The following is a 23,434-nucleotide window of genomic DNA, read 5'->3' as shown; positions in this document are numbered from 1 at the left end:
GTCTGTGGTGTGCGACATCTGTCTCCGTTAGTTTCATCAAGTGATTGGCCAAAGCAGATGGGGCTTGTGGTTTTGTGATAAGTGCAGTGTAGTAGCATAGATGCAACCTTGCCCATTAATAATTGGAGTGGAGTAAGTGCATTGTTTTGTTTTTGTAAGATGTTCATGGTTTCCATGCAAACATTATGAGAAATTTTTTCCTAGAGAATGTTTGCTGAAATGTGAATATAATGTGCAATAAAACTCATGTTTTATTGCTATTTACTTTTTCTTGTATACATTAGTTCTGTGAAGAAAACCACAGGCTAGAAGGAAATGTAATGGCATGCATTTTGATACTTGGCCCCGTTGTGCTGGCTCAGTAGTTAGAGTGCTTGGCTGCTGAACCCAAAGATGCAGATTTGGTTCCAGCCACAGCAGAGGCATTTCAATAGAGGCGAAACAATAGGCTGTCATGCACCGTGTGGTGTCAGTGCATGTAAAAGAACCCCAGGTGGTCGAAATTATACCGGAGCCCTCAACTATTGTGTTCCTCATAGCCGTAGTTATTTTGGGATGCTAAACCAGATATATATCACATCATACTCTGAGTAAGATGCTATTCATGGTCAGTTAATCATACACTAAATGATCAATTTTTTTCTGCATGGTACAGCAGCTGTTGTACAATTTTACTTTAGCCTTCATGAAGAATATCACACTGGCTCCACATGGCTTTCTGTTGACCCTTGATATGCGTCACAATCACACACCCGAGTATGTATTTGTCTAAAGGCACCTATGCATGCAAGGAGGGGACCATTACTTTCCACTTGTCAGAACTGAAATGCATGATCCACATCATTTCTGTAATTCAACTGCTTGCTATTTGAACTGTCCAGCATTGATGCAAGTTTCAAAGAACTGCAATTAGAAAATTAATCTAAGCAGCAAACCATGCCAAGAACTGCTTCAGTTTCATCTTTAGCAACTGTTTGGGAACTAAAATTAGCCAAATGTTGCAAAACATTGATGAGAGGTTACAAAATCTAAAAAACAATGCAGCCTACCTGTGGCATGTAGGGTTTCACATCCTAAAGTGACATATGTAGCTATGAAGAATACCGTAGTGGAGAGCTCCAGACTAATTTGACTGCCCAGGCTTTGTACTTTGCATTGACATCTTGCAGAAAACAGAAGCATTTGCATTTCACCTGCACCAAAGTGTGACTGCCATCACTGGCATTAAACATCACGACCTTGGGGCAAGTAGCCGAACGTGCCACTAAGATGTCGCAGCGTGTACGTACATGCTATACATGTCAACCTTTCTAGCATTAAAGCTGTCACATGCATGGCAGATATTCATGTTCAGCTTTGGACTGACAAGTTTAAAAGTGTACTATTTGTGTTTTTCTAGCATGAAAAACAAAGAAAATTAAGGAAAAGCGAAAAAAAATGAACATAATATGTTGAAAAAACACTAGTCATTAACACATAAAGCATATTCGTTCCTTTATTAATGATAAAGTGGCCTTCAACAATAGTACAAAGCCTGAAAATTTCGAAAGGTGCTGTGCCAGGCAGCTATTTTACAGAAACCTGAACCATTTCACTTGTAGGAATGCGCATCCCGGCGGTGTGGGCTGGGCACTTATTTTTCGGTCCACTCCAACATGCGAAAACTGCATCATGTGCATTCCCATTTTCCGAGTTTTGAGCTCTGTAGTACAGGCTAACAAATTGTCGATGACTTATTTTCGTCTGATTGTTGCACAGCGCGTGTAAATAAATTACTACTGCACCTAATAAACACTGACATGCACGTGCAACATCGCCGATCATAAACGGACACACTGATGTCCGTCCGGGCATCGGCGCACTCATCACAGCACTCTTCGTAGTCTCACACAGCACTCTAGTAGGACGTAATCCGTAATCACAGCATCTCACGGTAAGCACAAACCACACCTCCAGTTGTACAACAAACACGAATGACGCGATGCTTGGGCTAGAGACACGCCGGCGGTGCCCAGCTTTTTCAGCGCCGCTTGTACTACGTAGAACTTGCAGCACCAAACCTCAATGCGAGCAGAAAGCGATGCGTTACGTGACGCATCTCATCACATATGGAAGTGAGGAAACTTTGAAGAATCAAAACTACATAACGACTGTCGTAGATGTTAATCTACATGATAACGAGGACCAAATGAGCGGGCGTGCGGGCCGCGGGCTGGCCGTCAACACCGCGATTACATGCGCTTGCGCTCTGGTCGTGCTTGCCACCCTGCCGCGGTCCAACTCACGTAAACCTATCATCATGCCATCACGTAGTATATCACCCATTCTAGGCACTATTCTTGCCACTGTACTATTCTTTGTAATTTCACATTTCACGCATGCAGTATGTATACATACTTCTTGCACCTCGTACGTATGTACACCATGCGTACACCTCATACCAACTTCGATTTGGCTACATATGGCTACCATGTTGTTGCTACAACCACATCTGGGGATCTCGGATCCGTCCGGCTTTCCCGACGGATCCCAAGGCCCATATCGGAGAAAAATGCGTTGGGTCCGTCGGAAGAACCCTACCGATCGGGTCCGTCCGCCGTACCTCTGAAAAATATTTCCCGGATCCGTCCGACCCGTCCGACGGATCCCGAAGAAAAACGCACCGGGTCCGTCGGACGTACCTTTAAGACCATTGATCGGGTCCGTCGGACGTACCTTTAGCCACAACCTTTTCTTAATTGATAATTCCTGGCTGGTCCCCCTACTGCTGTCCAAATATTTGCTTGCCAATTTTCTTGTCCGCCTTCTCCATCTTGTGTCAACATTCCTCATGTAGAGGTAGCTGAAGACCCAGGTGGAAATTTTCTGCTGGTTTCTTGCTGGAAGCTGCTGGCTTGTGCTGGAACCAGCAGGTAGCCTGCTGGATTTTTGCTGGTTGTACTGGTTCCAGCAGGGTGCTTGCTGGTTTTCCACTGGTCAAAGCAGGCGACTTGCTGGCTGTGCTGGTTCCAGCAGTGGGCGTCTGCTGGTCTCAGCAGGCAACCTGCTGGCTTTGCTGGTTCCAGCAGGGTGCTTGCTGGTTTTCGTTGCTGGTTTTAGAATTTTGCTGGTTCCCTCCTGGAATGCTACTGGAACCAGCAAGTAATCCACCCAAGTTTACAAACGCATGTAGTGGAGTTCATTTACGCACGTGAGAACTTGTTGCATTCCCCTATCACGAGCTCATTCATTCTACAAAAACGTAGCACGGAAAGTATATACCCGTTTTTACACCATGTTTCTGCTCCGTGATCAAAATATCACCGTAGCTGCGAAAGACACCTTTTTAAAGAAGCTATGCTTTTTTTTTTTCGGCCGGTAGCCGCAGTGTTATACCGCTATGAGCTATTGCAAACAACAAAGATGCAAAAAATGTTTTCTGATCTTTACGAATTTGTTCATCACGGCGTAATGCACGAGGCTGTTACTGCTGTCACCTTCATCATCTGCTAGCGTAGCAGACGACGCGCCCTCGAACGATCTGGTGCAACGATCAGAGCAGAGCGAATACAATTACGTGTAAGATGGTATACAAATAGTAATATTAGCACAATTTGAAATATTTAAGGAGTATTTTTTTGTAACGTTTGACAAACGTGCATTTTCAGCGCTTACGACACTATCGTAACCAGTCTCCGGTTGATACTCAACAAGCCAAAAGAAGCCGTTCCGAAGTTTAGACATTTACGTAGTGAGCTGTTCTGTGCCGGCTCGTGTTTGCGAATGCAGGAGTATTTTGTGCTTTTTACAATATTTAAACGTCGTCGTCAGTATGAATTATTTAAGGCATTTTATCTGAAACATCTACGTAAGTTTGAACCGGTCAAGGTGGTGTGACAACTTCTGTCAAGGCTGAGAAATGTGATGTGACATCTGCAAGGCCTAAGACCTGCGTGTGTTTGGTAAGTAAAAAAGTGCATCTCTCTCTCTCTCTTTTTTTTTTTTTTTTAAGTCCTTACGTTGTGTAACGTCTAGTGGATTTGCGGGAGCTTATTATAGGCACAGAGGAAAAGAACAGTGAAGCAAGCGGGAACAGTGACTCAAGCGCGCACCTGCCAGCGCAGTTCGGCAGTGATGAGAGCCGCTTGACTAGTAATTGACTAGTAAGTGAGCTGGTAATTTTGTCGTCCCTAGTTTAAAATAGGCCATATCATTTTGCCGAAGTATTGGTGTTATTTTCGGCAAGTAAAATATCTTTGTCGCCCGATTGTTTTTCGCTTTGTACGAACAATGGTGAACAGCCAAGGATTCAAAGAACGTCTAATTGGAAGTTAACACACTGTGCAAGTTAACACACATTCGATACGGTTCGTTGGAAATAGACTAACTTGACTGTCTTTCCATGCCAATCCATTTGCAGGGTATGGGTGTATGATGAGTGGCATACCAAACAAGGTTAAAAGAATATGCCGCTAAACAGTCATGTCTGGCTAGCAATGGGTACACCTCTAACCTTTCTGATTTAATTTAAAGGAGCGAACAGTCTACGAGTCCAATGTAAACGTTGGGGATAATTTTTTGTTTAGGTTTGTTTTTATTAACAAGAATGAGTCTTATGATGATTTAGGGAGAAATAATATTGCATGAAAAGCGGCATTGTTTTTCCTTCCACTTTTCGTTTTAATATTCTTTCTCCCTAAATCATCTTAACACTCATTCTTGTCAACATTGACAACAAACCTAAAAAGAAAAGTTATCCCCAATGTTTACCTTGGACTTCTAGACTGTTTGATCCTTTAAATTGTATCATAACGAGCCCCTCATTTCATCTAACCTTTCTGGTCATACCACACCAGTTGTTACGTTGCATCTGCCTAAAGCAATGCAGACACTTTCCTAGGAGTGGCGTTCTCATGGTTGAATGAATGAAACACCATGGGTGCGTGTGGGCATTGGTGCAGTCTGCACAGGCACATGCAAAAGCTAGCCATCCACACATTAGTAGAAGCACTGCTCATTGAAAATTTTCTCTAAACGTGGTTTGCATCACAGTTGACCAGTTCTCATGTGGATTTGCACCAAATATGTGGTTCTTGGGTAGATGCTTTCAATTTCCATTATTCATATTTTATGTGCAGTAGCATGGTTTTGGTAGCATATTTTTCTGGTCTGTTTTTTTTTTTTTTTCGTGCAGCTACCTTCATGGCACCATCCGAGTTGGAGCTGGAGCACACCTGCTGCAGTACCACAGTCTCGAAGGGAAAATGTGTCCATGCAGATTGCAGAATTTATATGGGCATGGAAAATAAAATTAAACTATGAGTCATGACTGAAACCTCTGCTGTTGCCATTATTTTCTTTGTGCAGTCCAAGGCAGTTGCTGCACCAAATTCTCGTAGGCTGACAAGCCCCCAGAGAACCAATCCACCAAATTCTGACTATATGCAGCCCTCGGTTGAAACCTAGCAGCCAATGGTTCCAATAGCCGCTGGTTCCAGTGGCTGCTGGTCCCACCAGCTACTGGTCCCAGCAGCTACTGGTTCCAGCAGTGCTGGGTTATTAGCACATTCCCAGCAGCTGCTGGAACCAGCAGCTGCTGGTTCCAGCAGCTGCTGGGAATGTGCTAATAACCCAGCACTGCTGGAACCAGCAGGATCCCAGCAGGAAACCAGCATAAAATTTTCACCTGGGGACTTTCCTAGCCCACCGCTTTTCTCCCATTTTTCTCAATCGTTGCTCAAACGCTATCTTGCTGCCAGCTTCCCTGCTCTCAAAAGACCATCCCAGGTCACCCTGCACACCTTGGTTTGGCGTATTCCCATGAGCTCCCAAAGCAAGCCTACCCACCCCGCGCTGTTTAATTTCCAACCGTGCTCGGACCTCTGATCTCATACACAGGACTGCGTTGGCAAAAGTCAGACTAGGAACCATCACCCCTTTCCAAATCCCTCGCACCACTTCATACCTATTGTAATTCCAAAGCGCCCTGTTTTTCATGACGGCTGCGTTTCTACTTCCCTTAGCTGTCACATATTTTTCATGCTCCGTTAGGTATTCAGCTCCAGTATTTATCCACACCCCAAGATACTTGTACTTATCCACTACTTCCAGCATGTCCTCCTGTATCCTATGTTCGCCGGCCTCATTATCATTAAAAATCATGACTGCCGATTTTTCCTTGCTAAACTGCAGACCTAACTTATCTCCCTCTGTACCGCAGATATCCATCAACTCCTGCAAATCTACCCTGTTGTCAGCCATCAGTACTATATCATCTGCATACATTAGTCCTGGTAATGACTGTGGGATAAATTCTCCTTGCTTGAATAAAGAAAGGTTGAAGCCGAGTCCACTCCCCTCTAGTTTAGCCTCTAATCCTTGCAGGTACAGCATGAACAACAAAGGTGACAGGGGACATCCTTGTCTAAGCCCCTTCTTTACCTCTACAGGCTTCGACACCTTTTTTTTCCCATTTTATTAGCACTTGGTTATCCTTATAAATATCTTTTAAAAGATTAGTTACTCCGCTTTCCACACCTAACACATCCAGAATACTCCATAAGGCTTCTTGAAGTACACTGTCATAGGCTCCTTTGATATCTAGAAAAGCTAGCCATAGGGTCTGTGTTCCTTTTCTGCTACCTCGATACACTGTGTCAATGAAAACAGATTGTCCTCTAACCTCCTTTGTTTCCGGAAGCCATTCTGCAGCTCTCCCAGCACCCCCTTGCTCTCTACCCATGCCTGCAGTCTGTCCTTTATAATCTGCATCACCACCCTGTAGACCACTCATGTTACTGTTATGGGATGGTAGTTGCCTATGTCAGCTTTGTCCCCCTTTCCCTTATATATCATGCTCATTCTACTTAGTCTCCATTCATCAGGAACTTTGCCATCCATTAACATTTTGCTCACCACCTCTCTTAACGTTTCCTTAGACTTTGGGCCCAACATCTTTAATAACCTAACAGGAATACCATCTGGGCCTGCTGATGTGCTACTTGGTACTCTCTTCTCAGCCCTTTCCCACTCTCTTTGTCCAATTGGAACAGTTGCACTAACCGGTCTATCGTCCTCTACTAAGGCACCTACTACATTTCTTTATTCTTTAAACTTTTCTGACATCGTTAGTCGTATATGCTCTATTGCCTTTTCCCCTTCTAGCCGAATACCTTGATCTGTAACAATAGACCTCTGCTCTAGGCTAGTCTTATTACTCAGGGAATTCAAGTGTTGCCAGAATTTCTTAGCTGCATTTTTATCCCTTTTGTTTACTTCTGACAGCCACTGGGAACCTTGTCTTCTAATTTTCTCATTGATTAAGTAGGATGCCTGCCTTCTACATTTTATGTATTTATCCCATTTTCTCTCAACGTCTGCTTCTGGGTCTCCCCTATGCTTAGAATATCTGTGTTCCCTGGAGGCTTCCTGGCGTTTCTCTATGGCCTTCTTCACCTCCCCATCCCACCAGCTCTTTGGTTTTCGTCTTGTCCTTTTTTTCCTGATTCGCACCTTAGCCAACTCTAGCCCAAACAGTCCCATTAACTTTGTGTATGTCCACTCTGCTTTCTTATCCTTAGAGATTACTGCTTCAATTTGGGTGCTTGCTGTTTCTATTTTGCTGCTCCGAGTAAAAGATCCCATCTGGCTGGTCATCATGTTTCATTCCTGAATTAGTTTTTATTCCAAAACTCACATGATGATGATGATGATGATTTATTGACTCTACCCTTCGTATTGGGCGGGCACCATGTTGGCGCCGCAGTCGTAAAAAAAATTCATAAACAATACAAAGTACCGTAGACACAACACCACACTTAACTCATACACACACACACACACACACACACATTTAAAAAAAAAAAATTACGGCTTGCGTATTGCTGTCCACCACTCCGTGAGTCTCCTTTTGGACGCCTGCACGAAGGGAGTTCTGTTCGCGTCACTCTCGCCACCACCCGGAGGACAGTCCGGCGGGTCAAAATCGAGCGCCTGCGCGAGTGTAGCGCCCTCTGGGAGCAATGTTGTGAGGCATGCGCACCGCAGCACTACGTGCTCCATCGTCTCGGATTCGGCACCGCACAGCCGACACAATGTGCATGTAATAGTCTCATCGTACCGGCTACGGTGGGCAAGCGTTTTAAGGGCTCCTGCTCTTGCTTCAAAGAGCAGAGCACTGCCGACGCTGTTGTCGTATCGATGCTCCTGAGCTATGTTCCGCTTGTGGTTCCGGTAGAGAGTCAGGGTGGCCTTGCCTTCCATGCTGGCGCACCACTGTAGGCGTTCGGCTTCCACCACTCGCTCCCGCACTTCGGCAGCCCACTTTCCAGCCGTTTCTGCCGCTACGGGGTCCTTGAAAAGTCCGAACTTTTTTTCGAGCTGGTAGATCCGGGCCGTCCAACTCGTTCTAATGCATGTGGCCGACAAATATTCGAACACTCGGCGTGCCCAGCGCTCCGGTGCCATAAAAATGAGGCGACCGCGGTATCCCAGCTTGCTCGTTGCCTCCCGGGCCTCGAAACTGGACCACCCCAGGTCTCCTTGTACTGCCTCGTTAGCAACCCTACAATGGCAGCCCAGTGCTACTCGCCCCACTTCACGCTGCCGCCGCTCCAGCCAGTTGCGCGTTGTCGCCGAAAAGCAGACCACTGCGTTCGCAAATGTGAGCCCGGGGACGTGGACGATCTTCCACAGGTCTCGTACCATGACGAATCTGTTGCAGCCCCACAGGCAACGTCGGCGGAGTATTGCTTGGGCGCGCGTAGCTGCCTTTCGCACCGATTCTTCCTGGAGGCTGCAGATTCTACCACTGGTCGAACAGAGTTTCACCCCGAGGTATTTGTACTCCGTAAGTACTGCCAGCCTCTCTTTACCAAGCCTCAGCTCTGCTTCCTCTTCGGCGTGCCCTGCAAAGCGGACGACGGCCGTCTTTTTTGCACTGAATTTAAGTCCCAGGGAGACAATTTCCGAATTGCAAATGTTCAGCATGGCTTGCATTTCCGCTGGCGATTCTGCCATGATGACCAAGTCATCTGCGAAGGCCAGCCCAGGTAGACGGCGATTTGCATCTAACATACACTGCGTCAGGGAAGGAGCCCCAGTGAGCCCACCACCCCATTCTAGGTCACTTTAATCGGGCCCCAGAAGCATGTAGAAGATGGTTATATTAACATCGTTATTTTCAAAACGTTAACATTATACAATGGTTCATGCAATTCTGCCACATGTGCCTGTGTTTGTTATTACATATACATAAGAGGAGTGTTGCGTGACTTTTGTTTCCTGTGTTGTTCCTCTGTAGGGTGCCTCGATGTAGCGCGCCGCCGTACGCGCCAACGCTAATAGAACTAAGTTCTATTAACGTTGGTACGCGCTGGTATCGAGGTCTCTTCGATTTGGCTTGCACTGGCTGCACTAGTTCTTAAAAGTGCTGCAGCGGTACCAGGTGGTCACGTGAGCGTGCAGTGCCAGTTCCGACACTGGCGTGCGGCGGCAGCTGCCAAAACGAGTACGCAAGTGTAGGACTCTGCAACCTAGCAGACGCGTGCACGCATCATGCATCGCGTGCTGTAACATCAGTAACATGATCACGTCGTTTCGAAGCCAGCTGCCGTAGGCCTACAGCGCTCGATCGGAAAGTGACGACGACAGTGACACCAATTGACCAAATACGTGCGACGCCTGGGTACGAGAGAATTAACTTTGTAAGCAGTTGCCACGAGTACTAGTTTAAATAATTAAGACTGCCTAACAAGACGCTTGATTGGTTTCCACGAACTTACTTTGTCCAAAAGCACTAGCTGACGCACGTATGTTTGTACCTCATTGCGCTCTCAGACATTCTATGTGCTCCGTGGGCGACAAGTTTGATGTCGCATAGTCGCTGCGCAAGCTGTCTTGTGGCACACACACTTGGCACGACAGAAACTCGATCGATCGCAACTGATTTCTGTTCGCATCCACCCGTCTTCCGAGGTCACAACGCGATAAAAAAAAAACAAAAGAAAAATACTACGTAGGACAACGCGCGCGAAGGTGCCGAATCGCGGCCACGTACCATTACATATGTGGCCACAACTACATATAATACCGCTCCTCCATCAACAAAATGCCAATCACCAGCATGCAGCCCAACTACCTTGTATACGCAACCATTTGCGGATCCGTTAGCAGCGAACCATCCGCGGGTTCTGAAGGAGACGGACTTTACAAAAGCTACGCAGAACGATGCGCAGCGTCGTCTGCTCTTGGCCAAGCGGAGCGTACGCCATGCTGCACTTTTTTCTGCACCTCTTCTGGAGCGAGTGCAGAGTGAGCGAGAACTCGTGCAGAACTAGCCTCGCACCTTGACAAAACGAGGAGAGAAGTGCAGACGGCGCGCGCGGCACTGGCAAAACGAGGACGGCGGTTCTGCACTACTTGAACTAGTGCAGCTGGTGCAGGCAAATCGAAGAGACCTCTAGTTCCTCTGTTAGTTGTCGCGCCACCTTTTGACAGTAACTTTAACTGCCTTACTTAATTAAAATATATGGCAAATTGTTGCCTTTATTTTAATGAGAAAATAGCATGTACGTACAATGGTTGTTATTTTTAATTATTTTAAAGGAAAAGGATTCAAAGGGCAGAATTTCACAGCTTGCGTAGAGCATTTCAGCTGACATCACTACTTAAAAGGCGCCACCATCGCCAAAACAGCTGATTGTTCTCAGAATCGCAATCATTGTATTTAGGAGACGTAATTGCACTGTACGCAATAATATATTAATCTGAATGCGCGCCACGCTAACAAATATGACGCTGCTGATACCAGAATTTGAGAGGCGTCAGTCTTGATAAGTGTTTAATGCGGATACATCTACTTCGGCGGACCCCCGATCTCCGTCCCGCACACGCGATCAGCTGCTGCAACTGTCATCATGGAGCAAGTTAAAGTGAAGAAGAAGCCTAAAAAGAAGCAACACTCTGCCCAGCCTCAGACATCCACAAACTTCACTTGCGAGTCCAGCCTTCCAGCAGTGGCAAGTGCAAAATTGTATGCCGAAAGTGCAGTAGGTTCGCATTCGTCTGACGAGAAGAACGTTGTTTACGCCTCTGCTCATCCGTCGGCCACTGTTGATAACTGCCATGAGGCAAGCTGCGCTGATCTTGAATCTCCTGAAGATACGTCGGCGTGTATTGATGGCACCAATACAGTACAGCTAAGCTCTCCTGCCGAGGTCTGTACTGAACAACAGGACGATGACGAAACTCGCCCAAAAGAGCTCAACATCGATCAGGTGACGGAAACTGTCACGCTGGCTGCCCCCCAAATACCAACTGCTCCAGCTGAAAGTCTCGATGTACGCTATGCTTTTCCAAATAATTATCATGCCGCTACGAAGACAGGGCTGACGACAGTGGCCGATACTCAAGCGGCCACCGCCGCGGTTCGCAGTGACGATGCGCCCAGTCGAAGCAAAAGCATTGGCAAGTTGTATCCCGAGCTTTCGGAGTTGCTAGACGAGCGAGAGTCAATGCGCCCGTTTACTGAAGATCAGATACTCATGCTCTATGAAAGCGCCTGGCTGAAAACTAGAAAAAGCACAGTTGCGGAATTTGTCACCCTCAATGAAGAGCGACACCTGAACCACCACGAGCTCTACAGGCTTCTAGAAAATTATCTGCGGTCCAGGGAGCTGCTCGCCGCAACACAGGCTGCCGTGCGGAGCTTGCAAGATGATGTCGCACAGCAAGAAACGTGCCTGTGGGACATTGTGCCGGATGTTGTTACAGGAAAAGGGAGGTGCGCCGATAACAAGCGAGTCACTGGAGAGCATTACTTCCAGCGTGCACTGTACAACTATGACGCGGCTTCTCTTATGGCGTCCTCTACACAGAAGCTGCTCAAGTTGCTTGGCGAGAAGCATGTCTTGCATATACACAATGCCCATACCCAGCGACTCCAGATTGATTACTACTTCCAGCTACTTTTAGATGCTGCTCCTTTCCGGGACATGCCAAAGAATGCTCCTGTCAGCAATGGAACGCAGCCGCAGCTTGCAGGCCATGTTGCCGAACTGAGGACGTGCATCAGTGTGCTTTTTGTGTTTTTGAGAAGGGCTGTGCAAGATGAAGTGTTTGTGAGTGATGTGCAGTCGTGGTTGCGCATGCTGTCCAGCCTGCTTTTGCGCGTGGCTTCCTTGGCTGATCACTTCTTTCTGCTGAACCATGTGGTGCGGTGTCCACCAGGAATCCATAGGTGGGCTATCAGTCTAGTCCAGGTACCAAGCCCCTTGCCATGGCCTGAAAACACTAATTGGCACCAGGCTACTGTGGGCTGCCAACAGCTGGACTATGCGCTGGCGGCACTGGCCACCATTTTGCTGCCAGTTGAAAGTCGCGCGGAGTACCTTCAACCCATACAGAGTGCCTTAGAGGCAGCCTATGAGCCATGGGTTGTGCTGGACTCTGATGGCGAGGAGGATGAGCCACCCTCAGTGGTCCATTGGAGGGAGAATGACGTTGTGGCTCTGCTTAACCAAGTGCCTTTTTCAGGAATCTTTCAGCACCTCCTGCTGGTGGTGTCCGAAGACTACGACGTCACCAGAACTTCTGAACAAGGTGTTCTCAAGCTGATAGCAGTGGCGTCGCACTTGGTCTCAATTTTCCATACTGGCCTGAAGACATTTAACCATTCGCGTTACAAGCAGCTAACCAAGAGAATCAGCCGCTTGATTCGTCACACAGTTCAGTATGTCTCGGACCACTGGAAGAGCTTTCGGCTTACACAAGGTGCAAATGACACAGCCATTCTGAAGCGGCTCCAAATCGAATACGACCAGTTCTTCCTGCGTGCAGTCAATTGCATTTTCTACTCGCAAAGCACAGGTGCATGGCAGTTCATGGCTGTCCTTCCTTATACTTGCGTGTCCACTGCTATGCTGTGGCAATTGCTGTGGCTCCTGCACAACAATTACGAAGAAAAAGTGCAACAGACTCACCTGTCTCCAAGTGAAATCTGTGAAAAGTTGCAAGATAAAGGACAGAAGCAGTGCTTTGAAGAGAAACTGTGCTCCATGCCTCAGTCAGAGGTGTATTTCTTGATGACTTCATTTGCTAATATGGCTACCTCCAGAGAAAGGGATGGCCGTGCCTTCACTCATATGGTAGCTTTGGAAATCTTCCAAATTACCTACCTGAATCGCAACCTGAGACAGCTGTTCGCTAAGGAAGGACGTGATCTCCTGTCATCCCTTGCAGAGAAGCAGCCGTGTGTTGTGTCGGTGCTGCTAGATGCTATCGACGACCACATGATGGCACTAGGCGTGATGGCGTGTTACCTGTTGCAAGCCATGCCCTTACACCTGTGGGTTCCTGACAAGCAAGACCTGGACGTCATTGCCCACTTCCTTCTCTACTACCCACTTGACTCACCCCAGAGCCAGTTGGCTCGACTGCTCATTGAGAACTTCAACTATGGCTTCAATGAACAGGGGCAACTTTTTCTGCATCATGGCCTGCACCAGCAGCTTGCACTCCTGTTGCTCGAAGCCTATGATAAGCTCTGCGTACCATTTGAGGCGGCTGGCTATGTCTACAAGCAGGTCCGTTACCTGTCGTATCTAGCCACAGGTAGCACTAATGAGACTTCAACGCCCATGGGTTTTGCTGCCTGGGTGTGGTCAACCCTTTTCCAACTCAAGCTGCATGCATTTGACAGCAATCATGAACTGCAGCTGCGACTTGTCATGGATGAAACTCCTCCACCAGACATTGCACCAGATCTCGAACAATGTGAGTGGCTCCACCCTCTTCTTCGAGCAAGCAAGGACTTTCGCCCTCCAGCCCTCTTTTTGTCAGTTTCCATCGGAACTGTTGGCCACTACCGAGAACAAGTGCTTGGTTCTGGCGTTAAGCTTGTGTCAGCACTAGTACTCAATGAGCAATATGCAGCAGCTGTGAAGTGCATAGGCCACATTTTACCACTCTTCTACTTGCATCAGGATATGCTTTTAGGCAACCAGCAGTTTCTGGAAGATTTACAGCGCTTAGTGTTAGCAGACAACACATACTTGGCCGCAGCTAAAAGTCTTGTTGGGTCAGAACAGCAGGGCACTGTGCTTAACGAACTTGCTGCCATGATGGCCTGTCTTGTGCAGCAAGCCAAGCGCTGGGGCCTCCCATCATTACCCATCAGGCTTTGGACAGCGTTACTGTTTCACCTTCCTGACACACCCATGCACAGAGCAGCCTACAAGCCAAAGGGCCGGGAAAATGTTATGCACCTTCTTGACGTTCTGGTACAGTTGGCTTACTTTGAGGCAGACTGCCTGGACAGTGTGCTGGCACACTTTACAGAACTGCTCGCCACTCTACCGCCACCCACAGCATCGCAGTCCATGATGAGGTCAGTGTTCTCCTACATGATAGGAAGCCAAAGTGGCTCTTGGTCAGCCATGGTGCCCTTCCAGTCTGTGCCAACATTTCCTTGGTTCGCCCTGGCAGGAATGCTTGCGGAAGCACAGTTACCAGAAGTGGCCTCTGCCTGGAAAACCTTGCTGTCTGCCATAGCACAGTCACCTCAAGTCTCTGTGGAAGCCATAGTCAAGAAAACTGTGCAGGCACCGTTGGACATTCTGCTGTTGTACCGCTGGGCCTACCAGGCTTTACAGACTGATGCAGACCACCCTGCTTTGCCCCTAATTTGGCAGCAATTTTTTTCACTTTATCTACAAAGGAGTCCTAACGGCAGCAGTGTAGGGCCTCGTTTCTTCGAAAGCACAAGCTACTTCTCTTTGCTGAAAAAAATGAAACGGCGGCTGAGTGAGTTAGCAGACCATAGCTACAAGCAGTGTGAAGAGGGGCCATCAAGAGACCTGCTTGAGAGGTTGTTCAAAATGTACCGCACCTTCAGTCTGTGGCTGGAAGAGCCACGCCTTCAGACTGCCAGCATTGACTTCAGTGCCCTGCCATCTCAGTACTGCCCTGACGCACTTTGTGCCATCATTCAAGGAAACAACCAGCTCTGGCATGACCTCGTGTCTCTGGAGGCAGGGCAGCGCAAGCTTCAGAGCCTGCTTCCCCAACGACCACATGCCAGCCGGCCCTGCAGAAACCAGCATTGTGAGCAAGCCCCTGAAGAGCGCATCATCTCTCGGCTCAAGACTTATGAGGGTCAGATGCCGCCACCTTCCGTGCCAACTTTGCGGCCTGTCATTCCCGCCGTGCCTTGCCTCGCTTCACAGGTGCGAGAGTTGGTGTCCACACAGCTAAGGGTGCTAGTGGGTGAGGCGAGCACAGTTGTTGGCCGGCTAGACAAACTGACCTGCTTGGATCACATCTGCCGGGAGGAACTGCTGCCCATCCTCTATGACAATGTGGCTGCATTTGTGCACCTGGCCGTGCCCTGCGACTACCGGGAGGAGTGCAAAGGCCCACTGCACCTGAGACTGCAGTACTATGAGGCGCGAGAGGCCCCCGACATTTCTCATAAGGTAGAGAAAAACAGGACCGAGTGGGTCGCCACCCTGACAGAGCTGCAGCGTGCTCCACCTCATGCCAGTTGCTGTGCACAAGTGCAACTGGAGGCCTGCCTCACCCAGCTGGTTCAGCAACATCGCCAGGCTGCCCCCAGCACGAGGGAAGCACTGCAGAAACTGGGCAGTGAGGTCTTCTTTGATATGGTCGGGCTCCTGCACAAGGAGATGGTGCAGTACCTTCCTACGAGACAGTTTGTGACCCTCTGCCTGGACATGGTGGGAGAGGAGTTTGTGGCCAACAGGGGTGACCAGTGCCTACCTGTGCTGCAAGCAATCCTCAATGACCCGAGCACAGTTGGCCATGTGGCTCCCTTCTTCAGTCCGGGAGCAGCAAATGATGAACAGTATGCCCTCATGTACAAGTCCGTAAGTTCCTGCATCATTCCAAGCCTCTACAACGCAGTCTTTGTGTTGCTGTCTAAATTTGATCTGCCGGGCTGGCTGATCAGCCACAAACCCAGCAGGGCTGTGCGACAGCAGCTGCTTGAGGCTGTAGAGAAGGCACTTTGCAAGTGTGGCATCAATCCGGAGGTGCCCTTGCTGCCACTGGTTGAGGTGTTTCACCTTCATCTCTACAGCGTGTTGCAGTTCCATTTTCCTGAGCACTACGCATTCGTTCTTGCCATGCTGCTTAGGGGCACAGAGTCCTGCTCCATTGCTGTGACCACCTGGGGTGTGTTTTTACAAGCACTAGGCTATTGCATGCCCGACCAAGTGGTGAAGACGTATGATGAGGAATATGCAAAAAATCAGTGCCTTTTGACATTGGCTGAAGCTGAAGAAAGTATAGACACTACAGCAGTTCACTTCAACGCACTAAGAAAATCTGATGCATCCACAGCAAAGAGTGGATTGTATGGTCGAGTAAGGCCATTTCTGCCAGTTCTGCCCCGTTTCTTCAGTGTGATCGCACACTGCTACGTATGGGAAAAGTTCAAGGCTCCAAGCGACAATTTGCAAGAGGCCGCAAAGGCTGTGTTTGGGCTCTATGGACCCTGGCTGGAACTAACTGATGGGAAGAGTATGTGCTTGCCGTGGCTCCCTGGGGATGCTAAAGATGCTGGCTGCATGGCAGACTCGCTCGTTACTGTGCTGGCCTTTTTTCATCGCTGCTGCCAGGACACCTGGAATGTGAATGTCCTGTCTCTCACATGGCAGCACTATTTCATCAAGTATGTGTGGACCAACCCACTGGAACACATCACCGCTACTGTGCATGCTGCATTTGCCACATTGCCGTGGTCGCAGTTTTCTCCCACTGTGGAGGACATGAGGTTGGCTTGCAAGCTTTTAGAAGCAAAGTATTCTGCCCACGTTGATTTTCTGGTTAGTGTGTTCATGCAAGTTCAGTGGAAAGAGCAGCTAAATAAATCCCTGCAGCTGGCACCTGAATGTGCAGTGGAATACCACTCATGTTTTGCTCAACTTGTTGTAAGTCTTGCGTGGCACAGGGACATGTCTGCATTTGTGGCCACCATGGTTGGCCCACTGCATGAGCATGAATGGAGCATGCTGCCTGCGGAACTGGTCTGCCGTGTCCAGAAGAAGCTCGCCTGCCACTGCGATGTGCAGCAGCTTCTCAAATCAAGTCCCGGGACTGACAAGATAATGCTGGACTTTGTGGCCACCCTGTCCTGCATGTCTCCTGGAACCAAGAGAGACCCAAGCAAGCAGCTTTCCTTTGTGACCATGCTTGTTGGACTGTATGGGCCAGCCTTGGAGACTGCCGAAGTGCAAGACGTGACTGTGCTGCTGCCTCAGGTGCTCGACCAGTGCCAGTTGATGCAGGGTTCTGTAGCCGTTCTGGGCCGCGCCCTCTCCCTCCTGGACAGTTGCCGTAAGGGCAGTGCACAAGAGCAAGCACTGCTTGGAGGCCTGCTACCGTGGTTTGATGAACGTCCCGGGCATCCAGTCTTACTTGCTGTGCTGGCGGCAGCCTGCACCAATATTGCATCAATGCAACACCTTGTGTGTGTGACTGAGGCGTGCCTCACAGCATTCTTCGAGAGAAACACTGCAGCAGATGGCGGCTGGGCACAAGTGGCAGCCGCTTTCCGGGTGCCCGAGCTGACAGTGGCAGACTTCCGGGAGCAGTGTGCCAGCCAGGCTGCACACCTGACCCAAATGTGCTATCTGATGCATTGTCTGCCACAGTGCCGCTGTCCCGAGGATGAACACATTCTGCTGAACCAGCTGGCAGACTGGGTGTCCCAAGGCCGAGCCGGCGGCGACGCAGAACCCAAGCTGCTGCTGTTGTGGGCCAAGCTGCTGACCCTAAGCCTTCGTCAGCTTGACTTTGGTGGCAGCCCACAACTGGTGGCTCGCCTCCTTGGAAATTTCTGCGCAACACTGGGCGTCCTGGGTGAAGACCGCGACACAGGCGGCTTGCTCGGAGCTCTTGGCATGGGCCGCCGGTCAATGGTGTCCGTGCAGTTCAGGTTCTGCTGCCGAGCCGTGGCTGCCTTCGTGGCTGCACGACTCGCTGACAATGCTACTGTGGCCAATCAGACACTTTCACGGCTTCAGGTGCTGCAGACAAGCAAGGCATACCAGCCTCTACTACAGGAGATCCAGGAAGCTCTGAACATCGTGCAAGACTCTAGTCTCACTCTTGGGGACAGCCTGCACCTGATCCAAACGCTTGTGAACTTCTTCTACTGTGAAAAGGCTTATCTAAGGGTCCTGTTCTTTGGGACTGTATAATTTTGTTTGCTGGAGCTGGCTCAGCATTGTTATTTTTGGCAAAGTGAGGGCGTTTCCTATAATTGTAAAATTAGTCTTCAGCCTAGTCTGATGCTCACAGTTAATTAGTATGCAGTTCTTTGTACCCATGCATGCAAGTCAGGTCACTTAGTATATGTGGCTTGTCCTTCGTTTCGAGGCGTGACAAAACTTTCAGAAATGCTGAAGCAGCATTAGTAGCGTCAGCTGTTGTAGCAAAGATAGGCACTAAAATTTGCCGTCGTCACGTGCTAAAGGCACCACTATTCTGTTCAGTCAGAATTTGTCTGTGCTGTTGTGAAATGTTTTTATTTTGATGTAGGTTGCATGCATGTAAGCTTAGGTAATGACTTTAGCTTGAATCCAACTGGCTACTCTGTATGTGAAAATGATCAGCAGGCCAGTTTCTCATCTAGGAGATTACTTTGCTACGTATGCCACACACTGAATCCAAGTGCCTCATGTGCAATCCTTGCAAACATCGTATATAATGCTTGCTTTTTACAACTGAATATTTTTACAAGATCATAAAATACAACTGGAATTTGTCTCTTTGTTAAAGCCGTGTCGCCTGAAGTTGCTTGCAACGTCATGTTTGTAGTTTTGAGGAGCGCAATTGAAGAAAAACACTTCCTTGCACTCTCTTCTGAGTGATTCTTCTTGTATGTACACTAGCCTCCATGGTGCCTACTGAATGGCAGCTGTCAAGAAAGACTGTTCATGCTGGCAGCAGTGGTTATGTGAGGGTGCCTGCACACTGGTATTCCATTCTCATGGCTAAATGTAAAAAGCAGTGCCGCTAATAGCATCTGAAGAAAAAAGAAAACCTTAGTCTGGTGTTTACGTAGCACCTTATCGGAACAGATATGCCTGGAGGCATGCCAGCTTCTCTTAAGAGCCACATCACACCCATGAGTGCACACAAGGCCATCTGTCCTGTAATGATCAGTTGTGGCTTTTACTGGCGGAGCATTAAAAGGGTGCCTGAAATAAGCTTTGTCTGCTGGTAGTCTCTGATGAGCACTGCTGTTCCTGTAGGCATGTAGACATTTTGTAAAAACACAGAAGCTGCCTGAACTGGACTGCAAGGTAATGTCAGTTCTTGTGGCCTTCAAGCCCTTCACTACTGAAGGTAATAATTACAGCTTCACTAGAATGGCACAAGATGACCTTGAAGGTGCCTCCCAAGACAAGTTGCAGCTCTGTGGATGCAAAAACAGGCTAATGCAAATGTGCTACCAGTGCCTGCAGTAAAGAAAGCTTATAATTGAAATGGTTTTCAGTGAACTACAGCAGTTTGCATAACGCACTAATTTAGCTCAAAATGCTTGTTCTGCCAGGGATAACATGCTAACCTTGGCTACAACAGACAACCATAAAATGATCAAGCTGCTTCTTGAAGTTCGTGCTCACAAGCACAAAATAAATCCACACTGCAAGCCTCTTGGTATAAAACTTTTCTCTTTACATAAGTGTACCAACTTAGAGGTATGATAGTCAGGAGGCAGAAGAAAAGTACAGACTGTTCCGCAACCTGATGTAAAGTGCAGCCAAGCTTCATTCGTTCCATTTAGAAAGGAATTTAACATTTTCCGACATTTTTCACTGTTATTAAGCACCGCAAAAAGTTTGAAGAGTCTTTTTGGACAAAAAAAGGAATGCGAACACTAGGCAGGATAAATTGACTTACACTGTGCTCAAATTGTTTAAGCCTTCTTAACTGCTTTTCTGTGGCTATTGTTCTGGTTACTGCGGGACTGTACCATACTGCTCAGCTAGAAAAGGCCAAACATTACTTTTCAGCAAAACCATTTCAGGCTTTAAAAGTAACATCATTGCAGTTGAGTTGCCAAAAGCATTAATGCTTACCCTTTAGTTCAGTTTCTATGCACACTAAGCAAGGGCTATCTGAATAAGTACTGCAATAGCACATCTGTTCATGCCTGCTTAATGCACTTGCAACTTCGATTATGAAACAGTGACGTGTTTCAAAGAACCCTTTTGTCTTGCTGCACCAATGGCTGTTGCACTCCGTGCCTGTCCTGTTGCCTCTTACAAAACAGATCAGTTTGTTTGCAGCCATTGTACAGATCAGCTACAGTTCCAAACTCAGTCCTGCTTCATGACTACCCCGAACACTAGGCAGACCAATGTTTGTCATCAGCCGGACTATACCCACTGCAGGGCAAAGGCCTCTCCCATATTCCTCCACTTAACCCAGTCCTGTGCTAGCTGCATCTACTTGACGCCTGCGAACTTCTTTACCTCATCTGCCCATCTAACTTTCTGGCGCCCCCGCTATGCTTGGAATCCAATTTGTCACCCTGAGCGACCATCTGTTCTCTCTACGCACTACACGCCCTGCCCATGCTCATTTCTTCTTGATTTCCACTAGAATGTCAGTAACTCCAGTTATTTCTCTGACCCACTCTGCACGCTTCCTATCTCTTAACCACCTACCATTTTTCGTTCCATAGCCCTCTGCGTTGTCCTCAAATTAAGTAGAACCCTATATGCTTCTATTATGTTGATTCCATCCCCCTATCAGCCGTTTTCAACCGCCTACATAACTGTCATACTTTCTGAACCAAATGTTGCTCAAAGCAGTAACCAACACAGAGAGTACTTGGTTCAGCAAATGGGCTAGCCAGTGAAATTGCTTGTGAAATTCACCTCTTGCCTCCTTTTTCTGCAAATGGAATTCTTATTTGCAATCCAGCCATCTGTGGTTGTTAAATTGCTTCTCAACCAGTGTAGACATGCTCTTTTGTGTGTCACACTTTGGCTTAAGTGGAGCAGGAGTTTTCATGGATGGTGGGGTGGGGTGTACCCTGAATGTGAGGGCAGATATTTCTGTCTGTATGTATTCCACTCACTAACCAAAATCGCATATTAGCAACTCACTCACAGACAGCAATCCCTATTGCCTGTGAATTGCTTTCAACGACCCTACATTTTGCATTGTACTATATGTTGTACTGAGGCAGGTGTGTACTGCCCTCATTACACGTCCTGACATGCTACTGCCATGCCTGAATAGCACAGTTCTTGAAGTGCAGGAAATTTCTGGGAACATTTCCAGCACGCAACATTGCTCTCGATTCTGAACAGGGAGCCAAACACAACAAAGCTGTTGTTGTGTTGGTTTTTTTTGGCGCATAAGCAACTAAGGCTAACGTGCGCCACGAGCAAGGTGAAAATTTTGTTTTGCGAAAAAAAGGGGAAAACGAGGTGTTAAAAACTAATTTGGTTAAAAAGCCTCCTTCTTTTAGAAAACTTGGGTTGTGTTAGATTCAATGGCGCTTAAGCTGCCAACGCCATGATGTGCCAAGCACAAGGTTTCAGTTTCTGTTAGTGAAGTACATGTCCTGGAAGGGCAAGTGTCCAAGCCTGCTTAGACTGGACTGGTTCCCAGCGCGGGTATCAACATCACAGGAGCGCAGCATATTGGCCAGCCATTCCACTCGGTTGCCGACATATTCCAGGGCCCGTATTCCGAGTTTGCGTCATTATCGAAGTGTCGCTATCTCACGCGACCTCGAGTCATCCAATTGGTCGAAACGGCAGAATCGTGTGTTGCCACTACGGAACCGGAAGAGATGGCAACATCATGTTCCTGCGTTTTCACCGATCTGATGACCCGAAGTCGCAGGAGATGGCCACACTTTCGATAATGACACAAACTCGAAATACGGGCCCAGGAGTTCAGTTTAGTGTTTGATGGAGCATTGGGACGTGTTACGAAGGGCCACCTGCGCAGTTTGCACTCAATCCTGAGGTTGCGCCAATCAGACTGAGGGCACACAGAGTACCTTTCGCACTTTGTCCAAAAATCGATTCAGAGCTGGATAAGCTCATACAGCAAAGGTCATATGAGCAGTGTCGAAGATACACATATCTTCTATACTATCTTTAGATACATTTTGTGTATCAGTATTAGGTATCGTGCGCTGAAAAGGAAAATATCGCGGAGTATTTAAGGTAAGTTTTCAGGGCAAAGGCACGCGGCCAAAGGAAAGAAGAAGGAAGACTATAGGGGCAAACACAGCACTGACTCACAAATGTTTATTTTTCGACGCACACAAGAGTTACATACAACCAGACGCGCAGGCGCATACTGTGCCAGTGAAAAGATAAACAAAACGAAACGCATCACACATTTTATCGCAAGAACTTGGAAAGGAAAATCTTTTCTGCGTTGTACAAAACAACTGAGGTATCGCTAACACAACCTGACCCAGCCCTCTGAATATAATATGCTTCTATCGTTTCACGGGTGGTTTTTAATTTGCTTTTTCTTAAAATCCTGACTCCAGAAAACAGCGGTGTACAATCCTTGCAAGTAGCGCAGTGCGCGACAAGGTTAACACCTTCCTTGTTCTTTAGATCTCTTCCGTGCTCCCTGAGCCGGTCGTTGATGCAACGCTTTGTTTGCCCGGTGTACGATCTGCCACACGTCAGGGGAATTTCGTACACTACGCCAGTGGCACATTCCGCGAAGCGGTTACCATGCCTCTTTTTGCACCCGAGCTTTTTATTATCCCCGGTGATGCGTCGGGCCAATTGGCCAAGCTTCCTAGGGGCTGAAAAGACCAACGGCACGTTGTGCCGGTTTGCCACCTCCTTGAGGCCATGGGATACCTTGTGCACGTATGGCATCACTTCAGGCCTTACTTTAGCCTGCGGAGGGATTATTGCCTCTATCTCAGCTCTGGGCTTCAACTTATTCAAGAGCGTTTCTGCAACAGAGACAACAACCGACCCAGGGAAACCAGCAGCCTCAAGCCTTTCCAATTGAGGCTATCTTGCATATCATGTACACATGATTTTCGGAGCGCAGACTCTAAGCAGAGTTTAGCGATCCCTCTCTTAACAATTTTTGAATGGGATGACGTATATGGCAACAGTTCTTTTTGTGCTCTAAGTGAGTATGCCCAGCAAACGTGATTTTCCATGTGCCTGATTCTTAAATCCAAGAATTGCAGGCAGGCATCAACTGGGAGTTCGTACGTGAAAGTGAGGCCCCTGCCATGCTTTTGAAAATCATTTAGTACACTCAAAAGTGTATCCTCATTGGGAATGGTACTAGGTATGTTTAGAACAGTTAAAAAGTCATCTACGTAACGAAATACTTTTCGAACACAGTGTTAGATTGTTTAAAATGATCGTGTAAATGGCGATCAATGCTGGCTAAAAATATATCACATAAAACCGGG

At 47.8% G+C, this 23,434-nt stretch overlaps 1 protein-coding gene and 1 long non-coding RNA gene across 2 annotated transcripts in view; one reads left to right on the top strand and one right to left on the bottom strand.

Moving 5' to 3' along the window:
* The window catches only part of LOC146180250 (uncharacterized), a 437,831-nt gene that overhangs the window by 31,117 nt on the left and 383,280 nt on the right, over window positions 1-23,434 (bottom strand). The window lies entirely within an intron of this gene.
* On the top strand, window positions 10,640-19,211 carry LOC146180257 (ectopic P granules protein 5 homolog). The gene has a single exon (XM_084579468.1). It carries the CDS (start codon window positions 10,896-10,898, stop codon window positions 18,198-18,200), a length of 7,305 nt encoding a protein of 2,434 aa, XP_084435594.1. The 5' UTR covers window positions 10,640-10,895; the 3' UTR covers window positions 18,201-19,211.

The sequence above is a fragment of the Amblyomma maculatum genome, chromosome 9, assembly GCF_055883805.1.
Source record: "Amblyomma maculatum isolate TAMU_Amacu chromosome 9, ASM5588380v1, whole genome shotgun sequence".
Classification (NCBI taxonomy): Eukaryota; Metazoa; Arthropoda; class Arachnida; order Ixodida; family Ixodidae; genus Amblyomma; species Amblyomma maculatum.
The sequence above is the reverse complement of the archived record's forward strand: the minus strand, read 5'-3'. Positions and strand labels throughout refer to the sequence as shown.